The following is a 13,225-nucleotide window of genomic DNA, read 5'->3' as shown; positions in this document are numbered from 1 at the left end:
GAAAAAGTAAAAGGACAGTAGAAAGGAACGAAGAAGGAAGGAAGGAAGGAAGGAAGGAAGGAAGGAAGAAAGGGAGGGAGGGAGGGAGGAAGGAAGGAAGGAAGGAAGGAAGGAAGGGAAGGAAGGAAGGGAGGGAGGGAGGAAGGAAGGAGGGAGGGAGGGAGGGAAGGAAGGAAGGAAGGAAGGAAGGGAGGGTGGGTCAAACTTTTCCACAGGCACTGCGTCATTTCACATTTCTTCCTGCAGTGTATCAGGACTCAGTTTCCCTAAATCCTCATTAACACTTTTTTTCCATTGTAGCACAGTCATTTTAATGCGTACAAAGTGGTTTCCAATTTTGGTTTTGACTTTATTTTCATCATGACTGTTCATGGTACACACCTTTTCATACGTTAAGCCGCCTGTTTTCTTTGCATTAGATTTTTGCCCATTTTAATTATTGTCTTATTTTTGAGATTTAATACTTAAAAAAAAACATATTCTTAATACAAGTCCTTTATCAGATACATGCTTTGAACTATTTTTCCCCCAGTCTGTAGTCTGTGTGTACCTGAGTGGTACAGAGCATTTAGGACCTTGTGCATGCCAGACAAGCACTCTACCGCTGAAGTATATTTTTAGCCCTAATGGTGGCTGGTGGTTTTTTTCAATGGTCTTTTGTAGACTAGACTGGCCTCAAACTCACTATGTAGACTAGGAAACTTCTGATCCTCCTGCTTCTACTTCCAGAATGCCAGGACCACAGGTGTGTACCACTATGCAGGGTTTATATGGTGCTGGGAATCAAACTCAGACCTTGTGTATGCTAGGTAAACACTGCCCACCGAGCCACATCCCAGCCCCTTAATGGTGTTTTTCTAGTGCAAAAGTTTTATATTTTGATGAAGTCCGACTCAGTAATATTTCTATGGATTGTACTTTTATGTCTTTCCCATACTTTAACTCTTTCCCAAAACTAAAACAATGTTTTCTCATTTCTTCTAAAAGCTTCATAGTTTTAGCTTTTACATTTATACCTCTGATCTATTTTGAGTTTACTTCTGTGCATAGTGGTGACGACTTAAATCTTTTTTGCTTGATACATCCAAATATCCTAAAGATCATCTTTTCTCACAGAACTGTCTTGGCATCTTTGTGTAAAATAAATTGACCAAAAATGTATGGGTTCATTTCTGGAGTCTCCTGTTCCACTGATCTGTATCCATGTATACGATCACAATCACTGTAGCGGTATATTGCATTTTAATAGTAATCTTTTATGAGAGTATTCATTATACACAATTACAGGTGTAACTATGACTGTATACATGTGTGTAACATATTTTGGTATACTCACACAACTCCATTAATCTTGCTTGACCTCCAGGCGCTACCCCAGTCCTCTTCTCAAATAATTTTTCTTCCATTTTTATCTCTCTTTTAAACTCTAGATTCTGCATGGCAGAGGAAATATATTTGTCTGAGTCTGTCTTATTGCACTTAAAATGATTCCAGTTCCATATACATGTAAATATGATTTCATTCTTCATGACTAAGTAATATTATCTACTATCATCTATTTATCTATTATCTATCATCTATCTACCTATCATCTATCTATCATCTAATATGTCTCACACTTTCTTTATCCATTCATTGAGTGATGGGCACCTAAGTGATTCCCTAATTTGGCCACTGTTGAATAGTGGTGTGGTAAACATGGGTATGCAGGTATCTGTCATATACTGCCTCTGCCTCCTGTGAACCTATTAGGAGTTTGGGGTCAGTTTTCACCATAGAGGACCCTATTTCAAAATAAAATCAAAGAAAGTAAAAATAAAAAGTGAAAATTTTTTTACTATTATAGGTCTTCTGCCTCTTGGGTGCTAGAATTAAAGATGTATGCCACCATGCTTGACCCTAAAATTTATAGGAAACAATCTGGTGATCTGACACGTGCATAGTATGTAATGGTTAAGTAAAAAATTTAACATTTGCATCCCCTTAAATATTTTTAAAAAAGTGTTTAACACAATTAGCTTTCAGGAAAATGCAAATCAAAACCCAAAGGAATTCTTACCCCAGTTAGGATGGCTACATTTTGTTAAAAGACAAAAACCACAGGATTGGGGATGTAACTCAGAGATAGAGTGCTTGTCTAGCGTGTAGGAGGCCCTAGTTCATCCCCAACACCTCTAAAACAAAACAAAGCAGCCAACCAAACTACCAAACACTGAACTTGTGCTGTTGAGGATGTGAAGAAAAGGAAATGCTTACACACTTGGTGGTAAATCAGTCCAGCCACTATGGAGAACTTTGGGGGTTCCTTAGAAAGCTATGTAACCCAGGCTGGACTCAAACTCAAGATCCTCCTATCTCAGACTCCCAAGCGCTGGGATTACAGGCATGTGCTACCATGCTTCACTTGAAAATACAATATGTACACAGAATGGAATATTATTCAGTCATAAGAATGATATACTGTTAGGTGCAGCTAAATGGATGAAACCAGAGGATATTAAATGAAATAAGCCAGACAAAAACAAGTACTGTGCTCTCTCTCATACCTGGATGTTTTACACCTATTTATTTTTATGTGTATTTTATGCCTGCATGTATGTGCATGCAGTGCCCACAGGTCAGAAGAGGTCACTGAAAACCAAACTTGGGGCCCCTGCAAGAGCAGCAAGTGCTCTTAACTGTTGAGACATCACTCCAGTCCCTCTGGATGCTTTAAAAAGCCAATCAGAATGTAAAATGATGATTACCAGAAGCTGCTAAGGGTACAGGGGAGGAAGGACACAGGAAGTAGTAGAACAAAACTTAGAAGTAGTAAGTTCTAATGTACCAGACAGGGATGTGACTGCGGTTCAGTGACCTGTGATCGACTTTATGAAGACCCTGAAGAGAGTACCTCAGACTCTGAGCACCCATCAGCACATACTGTGCTCATGGGCTGAAGGGTCACATTGCTGTTTTGATAGGCACTGCCTGAACTCTGAGGAGAACTGCTATCTTAACAATACTGACCTTTCCAAGTATTAACATGGAGTGTTTACACTTCTGTATGCTTTTTAAAACTGCTCTCAGTGTTTCATAATTTTGATTATTCAAGTTATATTTCTTTTATTAGAGTTATTCCTGATTCTTTTTGATTCTGGTATGAATGGAATGCTCTTGATTTTTAAAAATGTTTTTGAGGCAGGCTCTTATTGTGTAGCTCAGCTGTGCTGGAACTTGCTATTGTAGCACAGGCTTTCCTTGAACTCAAGATCCTCCTGCCTCCATGTACTGAATGCTGGGATCACAGGAAAGTGCCACCACACTTTGTAGAATTTTCTTAATTTCAGTTTTCAAAATTGTATTTTTAATTATGTGTGTGTGTACACAAGTGAGTGCAACTGCATGTAGAAGCCAGAGACACTGGAACACTGAATCCCTCTCGAGCTGGAGTTATAGGTAGCTGTCAGCTCTAGACATGGGCCCTGGGAACTGAACCTGGGTCCTCTGGAAGAGCAGCAAGTGCTCTTTGCCCCTGAGCCATCTCTCCAGCCTCCTAATTTCATTTTTGGTATTTCATTGTGAACAAGCAAAAACACAACTGTTTTTTTGTATACTGATTTTGTTGTGGGTCTGCTGAATTGATTAGTTCTAGTGCACTGTCAGATGAAATGAAAGTGCATCAAAAGTATCACAGAACAACAGGGCAACAACAGGGCAGTGGTGAATTTCAGTCTCTGCAGTCCCTTCCAATAGAGACAGTTTAGCTTGCTGCCTAATGGTCAGCAAACAAAACTCAAGTCTAGAAAGTTTAGGTGGCATGGCCACAGAGCTAATTAGGGGAAGAGCCAAGCAGAGACCGTGTATCGCCACCTCTTGTCCACTGAGCATCCCCCAACCCCCAACCTGTTTCCTGGCCCCTTTCCATCACAGGGCTTTAGTGACAATTGCCCTCTTCTCCAATGTTCAAGAGTATGAGTCTAATTTTATGTTTTTCCCTGCTTGATCTTTCAGTCAAGTCCCCCAAGTTGTCTGAGGCACCTTGTCAACTTCTCTGGAGGTCCTGCTACCTGCATCCTTGATATGCACTTTGGGAAATGATCTGGATTCTAGAGATTATCTCTTTTGAAACAGATGCCATTAAAAAGAAATTCTTGATTTCAACAAGTTCTGGGATTCTGTTTTGGACTTGGGAGTTAACCATGTTGCTCAGGTTATGCAGTAGGATAGTCAGCTTTGAAAAAGAATGGCTAGATGGCTAAAGGGTTTTATCTTAGATCACCTTTATTGACCTAATTATTTGCTGTTATTTAGATGACAGAGTTTATAATAGGTTAAAATAACAAGTAAAAAATTTTTGACAGTAATCATCCAGAAAAATTAGAGGTCATTATATTTTCTTGAATATGCATTCAAGTTTCAATTTAAGACTTCAATTTTCCTTTTCAAATAAAAATCCTGTGTTTAGTAGCTAGGGAGGCAGGGCTTGCTTATTCCTGCCAGAGTAATGGTTCTTCTGTGTCTGAGGAAGTAATTTCCTGCACTTAGGACTCCAAGTTCATGGGCTGAAACTCAGAAGGTAAAGATATTGCTGGGAACAAAGCTAGTCACCAGTCACCCATAACCAGACCATCATTGACTGGAGTCCCAGTTCTAGTGTAGAGAAGTTCATCATCTGTCTTCCTGAGTTATATCTGGAAAACAAAAGACAGTTTGAATAAACCTCCTACTATCAGCTACTATAGCCCATGTTTGTTCCATTTCTTCCCCATAATGTCTGATAGTGGTTTGGTTGGAAGAGACCTAGCTTTGCATTCAACTCAAAGAAAATCCCTTTTGTGTGTCCCATCCCTTGTCAGAATTTTTATACAAACCCTCTTTGCCATGGTTTATAAAAAATCATGCAAACAGAAAAAAATCTACATAAGAAAAGTTATGTAGTAAGATTTCATTCATTCATAATCTTTTCTAATACTGACAGACTCTGGGGCAGGATACACCATTGATTATTCAAGCGAGTGGACAATGTAAACAGTGATCACAGAAGAACTGTTACGTCTACATAAAACATCAGTTGTTGAAGTTCTCAAAACCACTTGACCACCATCTGTTCATACACAAATTTAAAATATGCTAATTAAAGTGACTCTTAATTGGTATCCATTAATTAAAGCAGGTCTAGAAGGATTCTAATTAAGCCTTGTATGTTTTCAATATGTTTGATAAACTTTCCCACCAGTGGACATAAGTGCAACAAACTAACAAATAATGATTAATTAATGGGATCCAACATTCAATAAAAGAATATTTAACCTCACCATATTTTATGGACCTTTAAATGTGTGAGCTTATACCCAGCCTGAGCTTAGCCCCTAAGTAAAACCCTTTGATTCATAGGGTCCTCATATCACTCACCTGAAAAGTCACTAAGTATATGCTGGGAGGGAATAACAGTACCAATTCCTTATATTCTGTTTTCTACAGGATTAGATAATGGGTTGCTGGTCTCCCCCTGTCCCCCTCCTTCCTCAATGGAGCCCAGGGCTTCACACATACTAAGCAAATACCCTACCACTGGGCTATACTTCAGTTCCCTTTCCTGCTTTCCTGCAAAGATTTCTTGCTCAGATATCCTTCCTGAGTACTTAAAAGTTTACTTGAAGGCCGGGTGTGGTGGCGCACACCTTTAGTCCCAGCACTCGGGAGGCAGAGGCAGGCAGATCTCTGTGAGTTCAAGGCCAGCTGGTCTACATAGTGAGTTTCAGGACAGCTGGGGCTACAGGGAGACCCTGTCTCAAAAAGACAAAAAAAAAAATCAAATAATACAAGTAAATGTAAGTGGAGAGATGATGGCTCAGTATTTAAGAGCACTGACTGTTTTCACTGGAGCTGGAGAGATGGCTCAGTGGTTAAGAGCACTGTTTGCTCTTGCAGAGGACCTGAGTTAAATTCCCAGGACCCACATGGTGGCTATCAACCAGTTAGTCAACCAATAACTCCAGTTCCAGGGGAATCTGACACCCTTTTCTGACCTCCATGAACACTGCATGACATAAGTACACTTACATAGATGCAAGCAATAGACTCATACACATAAAATAAAATAAAATGTAAAAAGAAAAAAAAGAGCACTAATTGCTCTGGCAGGGACCGGAGTTCCATTCTCAGGACCCATGTTGGGTGGCTCACAACTGCATGTAACTCTAGCTCCAAGGGGATCCAACACTCTGTCCTCCAAGAGCACCTGTAGTCATGTGCATATACCCACACAGAGACACACATACACATAATTTAAAATAAATCTTTAGTATAAGGGCTGGCTGGTCCCTGGGACTTACATGGTGGAAGGTATAAACCAACTCCCACAAGTCCTCAAACATTCACATGCACGAGCATGCACACGTGCACAGGCACAGACACACAATAATGTAAGAAAAGTAAGCTAAAAATGAAAATATAAAATTGTATGTATCAAGGATGCTCCAGGGTCTAGAGGCAGAGGTAAAGGAGGGATTTTCCTTTTTTATTATACAAGGAATTAAGTGTTGCTTAACTTTTATTTTATGATATGTGTGTATAGCTTTAGTAAGAAAATGAGTGAATAAAAAAAAGAAAATCCTTCCTGAGAGGGTCTCATTTGTACTTTAGGAATAATTTTTTGATAATGACACTAAATCTGCATTTATCTGAGTACAAGAGGAGCATGTGAAATGAGGAGGAAGAGGTGCAGTTAGGGGACATTCTGACGGGCAGTTTGAAAGAGGCAAGGACTTGAGCAGTGTCTCTGGGAGCAGCGCTAAGACTCAGCAAAGGCAGGCGTGACGTTTACCTGTTTATCTGCACCTGAGATGGCTAAAGCTCTGGCTAGGGGTAGGTAGGGGGTAACTTCACTGTCAGAGGCAACAGGACAAGGATGCTCACGGTGCATCCCTGCTGTGAAGATAGAAGGGAACTACTATTTCCTGGGAGGAAACTTATTACATAGGATGCACAGGATGGCCTGAGGTCAGTAACTGATAGTGGGAATGTCCTGGAATGCAAGAGGCAGACTGCTGGCAAGGCTGGGCACAAAGTGAAAGTAGACAGAAGTGACAAGCAGATGAGGACTATGGACATCATGCCCTTCCTTCACAAGCTGAGGCCACCTTGAGGTTTGTACTTGGTTTTCAAAATTTTAAACTTGGGGCTGAGGCATAGTTCAATGGTAGAACACTTACTTGCCAAGCATGCACAAGGCCTTGGGTTCAATCCCCACAACTGACTCCTGCAAGTTGTCCTTTACATGCATGTGCTGGCACAACCACCCATACCCCCACACCTTATATACGGCTCCACCCAATACATACACGTGTACACACACACACACACACACACACACACACACACACACATCTAATATGAAAGGGACTCACATAGGTAACAAAGAAAAAAGTAAAATATGATCCAACTCACCTCTCTGGCTAACAGCTGGTTCTAAATATAATGGTTAAACTCTCAAGATCTTCACTCTTCAAATGTAGTTCTGTAAGCAGGGTGGCTAAAAACTGTGTGAATACCACATTGTTTGGAGACTGCTTCTGAATGCCAAGAATAGGTATCAATCTGAAACAACCAACAGTAGTAAATGTGTATGAAGGACGAGAAGGGCCGAGGGGCAGTCCTCTTCAACCCAGCATGGAGAATTTCCTGAAGGGGATGCAGTCTCTCTGATGCAACAAAATTCCCAGAGAAAAGCTTCACTAACAAGTCTCAGGAGAAGACTGAAAGATCAATGCTGTTAAATAAGGAAAGACATCAACAGGCCTGCCAGCATCTCATAACACATTCTTCATGATGCCAGCAAAAATTCTGCTTTATGAGGGGCTGGAGAGATGGTTCAGCAGTTAGGAGCCCTCCTTGCTTTTCCAGAGGACCTGAGTTCAGATCCCAGCACCCACATCAGGCAGATGATAATCACCTTTAACTCCAGCTCTAGGGGATCAGACACCCTACCCAGACCTCCAAGGGCGTGCGCATACGCAAGAGAGAGAGAGAGAGAGAGAGAGAGAGAGAGAGAGAGAAATACATTTAAAAAACTGAATAAGCTGGGTGTGGTGGTGCGTGCCTTTAATCCCAGCACTTGGCAGGCAGAGGTAGGCAGATCTCAGTGAGATCAAGGCCAGCCTGGTCTACAGAGTGAGTTCCAGATCGGCTGGGACTACAGGGAGACCCTGTTACAGGATCCTACCTCAAGATGAAAAACTATAGGCAATCAAGTAATACTGAGGGAGGGAGAATCAGTTTTCTCCCAGGACTAGCTCCCTGAGAGGTTATCTAATCAGTCCCAAGTTGGCAGCCCTAAACACAGGTACACATGGGCACCAATAATTGGACTCAGCGCATTATATACTCTCATGTGCATATTTATAAATGTATGTAGGTATATGTAACAATTATAAAGAAGGACAAAAAACTGAAAGGGAGTTGGGGGTGCGGCAGGACCTGGAGGGAGACTGGGAGGGATGGAAATAATGCAAATACAACACTCATTATGAAATTCTCAAAAATGAAGGTTTACTTATTTTTTTGGCCTTTTTGAGACAGTTTCCCTGTAGCCCCAGCTGGCCTGGAACTCCCTATGTAGGCCAGGCTGGCCTTGAACTCACAGAGACTGGCCTGCCTCTGCCTCCCGAGTGCTGTTATTAAAGGTGTACGCCACCACACCTGGCAAAAAATAGTTGTTTTTTTTTTTTCAAAAAAAAAAAAACAACTATAACACTTTAATTATCGAAACACCAAATATACAAATTACATATTACAAGGTATTTCATTCCAATTTCATACTTTTTTTTCTTAAATCAGTTCTGATAAATATCAAGATTGACTGTACAGAATGGAAACTTTAATTTTCATTGAAATGTAACCAGTATGCAAGATTTTTATTTCATTTAAAACAATTTTTTCGAGAAGGTTATGGACTGAAGCCAAGGCCTTGAACATGCTGGACAAGAGCTCTACTTCTCAGCTACATCCCCAATGCTAAGATCTTTAAAAGCATGCAATATAGGAGATTCAAGATTGCTGACTAGACAGCAATGCCCGGCACTCACCCCTTCCTCCCCAAAGAGCCAAAGCAACAGGTATGAATTTTGAGGTAAGTGACATGGGAGAACAGTGGAGAGCAGCAAGACTGGAACCTTGCAAGACACAGATACCTGGAACGGGAACAAGGTAAGGGAAACAGAACAGTCTTGTACTGCTACCCCAGCTCCACAGCCAGGGGATGAAGGAGTTTTTGCCAAAGTAAGGGTGGAAGAATCCCAGAAAACAATCTGTGTGGATACTGGCAATTCTAGTACTAGAAAGTTGACCATTTTCATAGGACCGAGACACCCTTGAATAAGTAATCTGAAATCTGCACAGTAGCCTTACTTTGGAAAAGGGTCCCATACCATTTCCCAGTGCTCCTTCATGGTACCATGCCAGGAGCCATCTTGAGAAGTCAGCTGTTATAGGAGTTTGGACTAACCTAGGGTTCAGAGAGAGACACCTGCACATTTCCATGTCTGGGCGTCCACAGACATTCCACTCACTGGCTTGGGTTTAGCAAGAACCAGGTGGAAGAACAAAGATTATTCAAAACAAGTAGATCACAACAGTATTAAGTGTTTTGCCTAACAACAATAACTTTAAATGTAAATTGATTAAATTCTCCATTTAAAGGATACAGACTGAGATGGTTATGCTGATGCTTGCCTGATATCTTAGCACAGCAGAGGCTGAGGCAGGCAATCCCCATGATTTCAAGGCCAGCTTAGGACACATAGTGAAACCCTGTTTCAACAAATAAAACTCTGCTAAATAGAAATAAACAAACTAAAAACACAAGCTGTCTAAATGGATTAAAAAATAAAGCCTACTGACATACCTGTAAGTCAGCACTCAGGAGCTCAATGCAGGTGGATTGTGAGTTTGAGGCCAGCCTGGGCTACTTAGCAAGACGAAAAAGTAACAGCAAAACAGACAGACAGACAAAAAACAAGACCCAACAATATGCTGCCTGGAAAAGACTCATTTCACCAGTAAAGACAGACAAAGTGAAAGGAAGGAAACCCGACACAAAGCAAGCAACAGGTTCTTTTCACCTGAGGAAGGAGACCTTCAACAAAAACTCTAAGAGGCCATTCTAACGAGTAATGAATTCAAGAGTCAATTCAATAAGAAAATTTAAAAATGGTAAATTTATATGCATCTAATGTTGGTGCACACTATCAGACCTACAAGAAGAGACAAGTGTCCAGTACAGTGGGAGACTTCAATACCCACTTTTATCAACTGGCAGAGTCTCCCCACCCAACCAAGAACAAGCAGCATTATATAGTACTCTGTACTATTTATCAAATGAACTTAACAGACATTTACAGAACAATGCTGCAGAATACAAATTCTTCTCATCAGCACATGGAGCTTCTTCAGAATAGATCACATATTAGCTCACAAAACAAGCCTTAACAAATTAAAAAAAAAAAAAGGAAATATCCATCTTTTCTGATCACAATGGAATAAAGCTAGAAGTCAACAACAATAACAAACCTCCAGAAATTGTATTCAAGAATAGAATTTAGCTCATATATGAAAACAAAACTTTTTCAACTACTTCTCAAAGTGCCATTAGTACTTAACCCAAAATTTTAAAGTTATCCATAAAATTAGAAATAAGTGGTGATTATCTGATGTCTCAATCTGTGTGCCCCTGCAAGAGCGCAAAGTGAGAAGCTGGAGAAGAAGAGTGTAAGAGAAGCCCTCTCTCAATACATTAGACAGTACTTAGGTACATTAACATCTCTCCAGCAACTATTAAGGCTAAAATGAACCTATAAAAGAATAACTTTATACAAGATGTGTTCAAACTAACCTAAAAGCTTTGTTTATAAAGAAAATCAGTGTTGCCAGGCGTGGGGTGCACACCTTTAATCCCAGCACTCGGGAGGCAGAGGCAGGCAGATCTCTGTGAGTTCACAGCCAGCCTGGTCTACATAGTGAGTTCCAGGACAGCTGGGGCTACAGGGAGACCCTGTCTCAAAAAGACCAAAAAGAAAAAAAAAAAAAAAAAAGAAAGAAAGAAAAAGAAAACCAGGGTTAGGAGAATCTACCTAGGAGGGAAAAAAAGAAAGCACCTATGTATTCTGCTCCTTGCTCTTAGGCTCATGGCCAACCCTACCTGTCAGGGATTTCTTCTTACTAAGCTTGGACCTGCCTTTAGAACTCTCAGAACACTCAGAAGCCACCTGGACTCTGGGGCTGGCTCCCGAGAAGAAGCCTATTTAACCCCCAGCCTAACAGCAAGCTCAAGGGAAGCTATTCATACAACGCAGGCTCAAGCCTAGCTTTGTCTGGAATGTCTGTATGATCCGAGGCAAGCTGAATCTCAAAGCTTAGGGTCTAGTTATAAAATGGTCTAGTAATATTTATGTACATTATTAAATGACTATTATAAAGTTCAAACTGGAAACTGCAGATGACCTCTCCATTATGACAATGACTATAATATCAACTACCATCTACTGTGTACAACCTACCAGTGTTTACTCTGTACTCAGTCTGAGCATAGGACTTCTTCAACTGTACAAGGACATGTATGGCTGCATCTCCCCATTTGTAAAGATTTAATTTTTTTTTTTTTTTAACACAGGTCTCCCTCTAGGTCCAGCTGGCCTGGAACTCACTATGTAGACAAGGCTGGCCTCGAACTCATGTTGTGCCCAGAGAACGGACCCCCAAGAATAACCACGGAATCCAGAGGGCATGCAAGAACAAAGAGTCTTTATTCGGGCTTAAGCTCAGGCTCTCAGACCTCACCAACGCAATGGATCTGTGCTGAGAGCCCCGATTGCAGGGGGAGGAAGCCTTTTATAGGTTTTAGACCAAGGGAAGAGGGAAATAACACAGTCACATCTTGATTGGTCCAAGAAGTGCGCGCGCTCATATGCCAACACACTTTTGAATTGATTGGTTACAAGGGATGCAGTCCTGGGGGTTTCTCATTGGCCGGTGCTACCCTCAGAGCTATGGAATGTACTGAATGTTATCTGTGAGGCCAGAAGTTGCTGTTCTTACCTTACAAGGCTGCTATATGCCTGGGCCTGCTTGATCTATAGCCTCCTGGGGTGGGGGTATAGGTGGAGATTACAACATGTCTGGACAGGTCCAGGCTTGCCTGAAACAACTAGTCAAAATGGGGTCAGTGCAGTTTGTACTCTCAGCCTAGCAATCAAACGAGAAAGAGCCGTTATTCCTAAAGAGGGGCAGGGGTCTCAGGAGTCCAGGGCAGGGGGCCACAGAGGAGGGTTTCACACTCACAGAGATTGGCAAGAGATCGGCCTGCCTCTGCCTGAGTGATGAGATTAAAGGTGTGTACCACCATGCCCAGCCTAAGATTTACTTTTATTATTTTTAATTATGTGAATATGTGTGTGTCTGTTGTGAGTATGTGCATGTGTATGCAGGTGCCGTGGATGCCAGAGGCACTGGATCCTCTGGAGCCATAGTTACAGATAGTTGTGAGTCACCCAATGTCAGTGCTGGGAACCAAGCTCAGGTCCACTGAAAGAGAAGTATATACTCTTAACCTCTGAGCCATCTCTCTAAACCCTTCACCACCTTTTATGCACAACAAAATAAAGGTAACAAACATGCAAGAACCGAACAAGTAACTGTCACACAGACAGTAAGCAGCAAACCTGAGTGAGTTATCAGACAAATTCAATCTTAGCCAGTGTGCAAGCTCCCACTCTGTGTGGGCTAGAACATTCTAAACTTGATCTTCACTTGTCTAATGTGTACTAAGCCCTCAATGAACATGCAAAAGAGGATGGTTTACATCTCCTTTAGAGAAAGAACTCTGAATAAGCAAGCAGCACATGGCTGGCAGGCAGAAGTGTTTCTGGAGGAAACACACAAAGTCTTTTAGCAACAGGAATGTTAATGTGGATCTGGAGATTCCTGTAACAGTTCACAGAGCAGACAAATAGCAATCCTCAGGCTGCTGGGGTGGGACTTCCTGATGATTCTAACACTTGAGCTTTAAGTGTGCTGTGTAATTACACTCCTGGAAATTAACCAAAGACATCCTCTTTAACACTACTTATCCCCTCATAGTCTCCTTTGAAAAGACTTCTTCCCCACCCCAGTCTCTAACATAAAAGGCAAATCATTATAGGACTGTATAAGGAGAACTTTAAATATTTATTAGCTTACTGAAATTCTT

At 41.2% G+C, this 13,225-nt stretch overlaps 1 protein-coding gene across 2 annotated transcripts in view; it reads right to left on the bottom strand.

The window, feature by feature from the left end:
- Positions 1-4,349: 4,349 nt before the first annotated feature.
- Positions 4,350-13,225, bottom strand: part of Rpap2 (RNA polymerase II associated protein 2) — a 78,081-nt gene continuing 69,205 nt past the window's right edge. For both annotated transcript variants that reach the window (XM_008826830.3, XM_029560496.1), the window contains 2 exons: positions 7,432-7,581; positions 4,350-4,673 (listed from right to left, as the gene is read on the bottom strand). In XM_008826830.3, coding sequence (XP_008825052.1) covers positions 7,440-7,581 — 142 coding nt within the window. In that variant the 3' untranslated portion in view covers positions 4,350-4,673; positions 7,432-7,439. The remainder of the gene's footprint in view (positions 4,674-7,431; positions 7,582-13,225) is intronic.

This window comes from Nannospalax galili, unplaced genomic scaffold (assembly GCF_000622305.1).
Source record: "Nannospalax galili isolate Female #2095 unplaced genomic scaffold, S.galili_v1.0 scaffold451, whole genome shotgun sequence".
Lineage (NCBI taxonomy): Eukaryota > Metazoa > Chordata > Mammalia > Rodentia > Spalacidae > Nannospalax > Nannospalax galili.
This window is presented reverse-complemented; position numbering and strand designations above follow the sequence as displayed.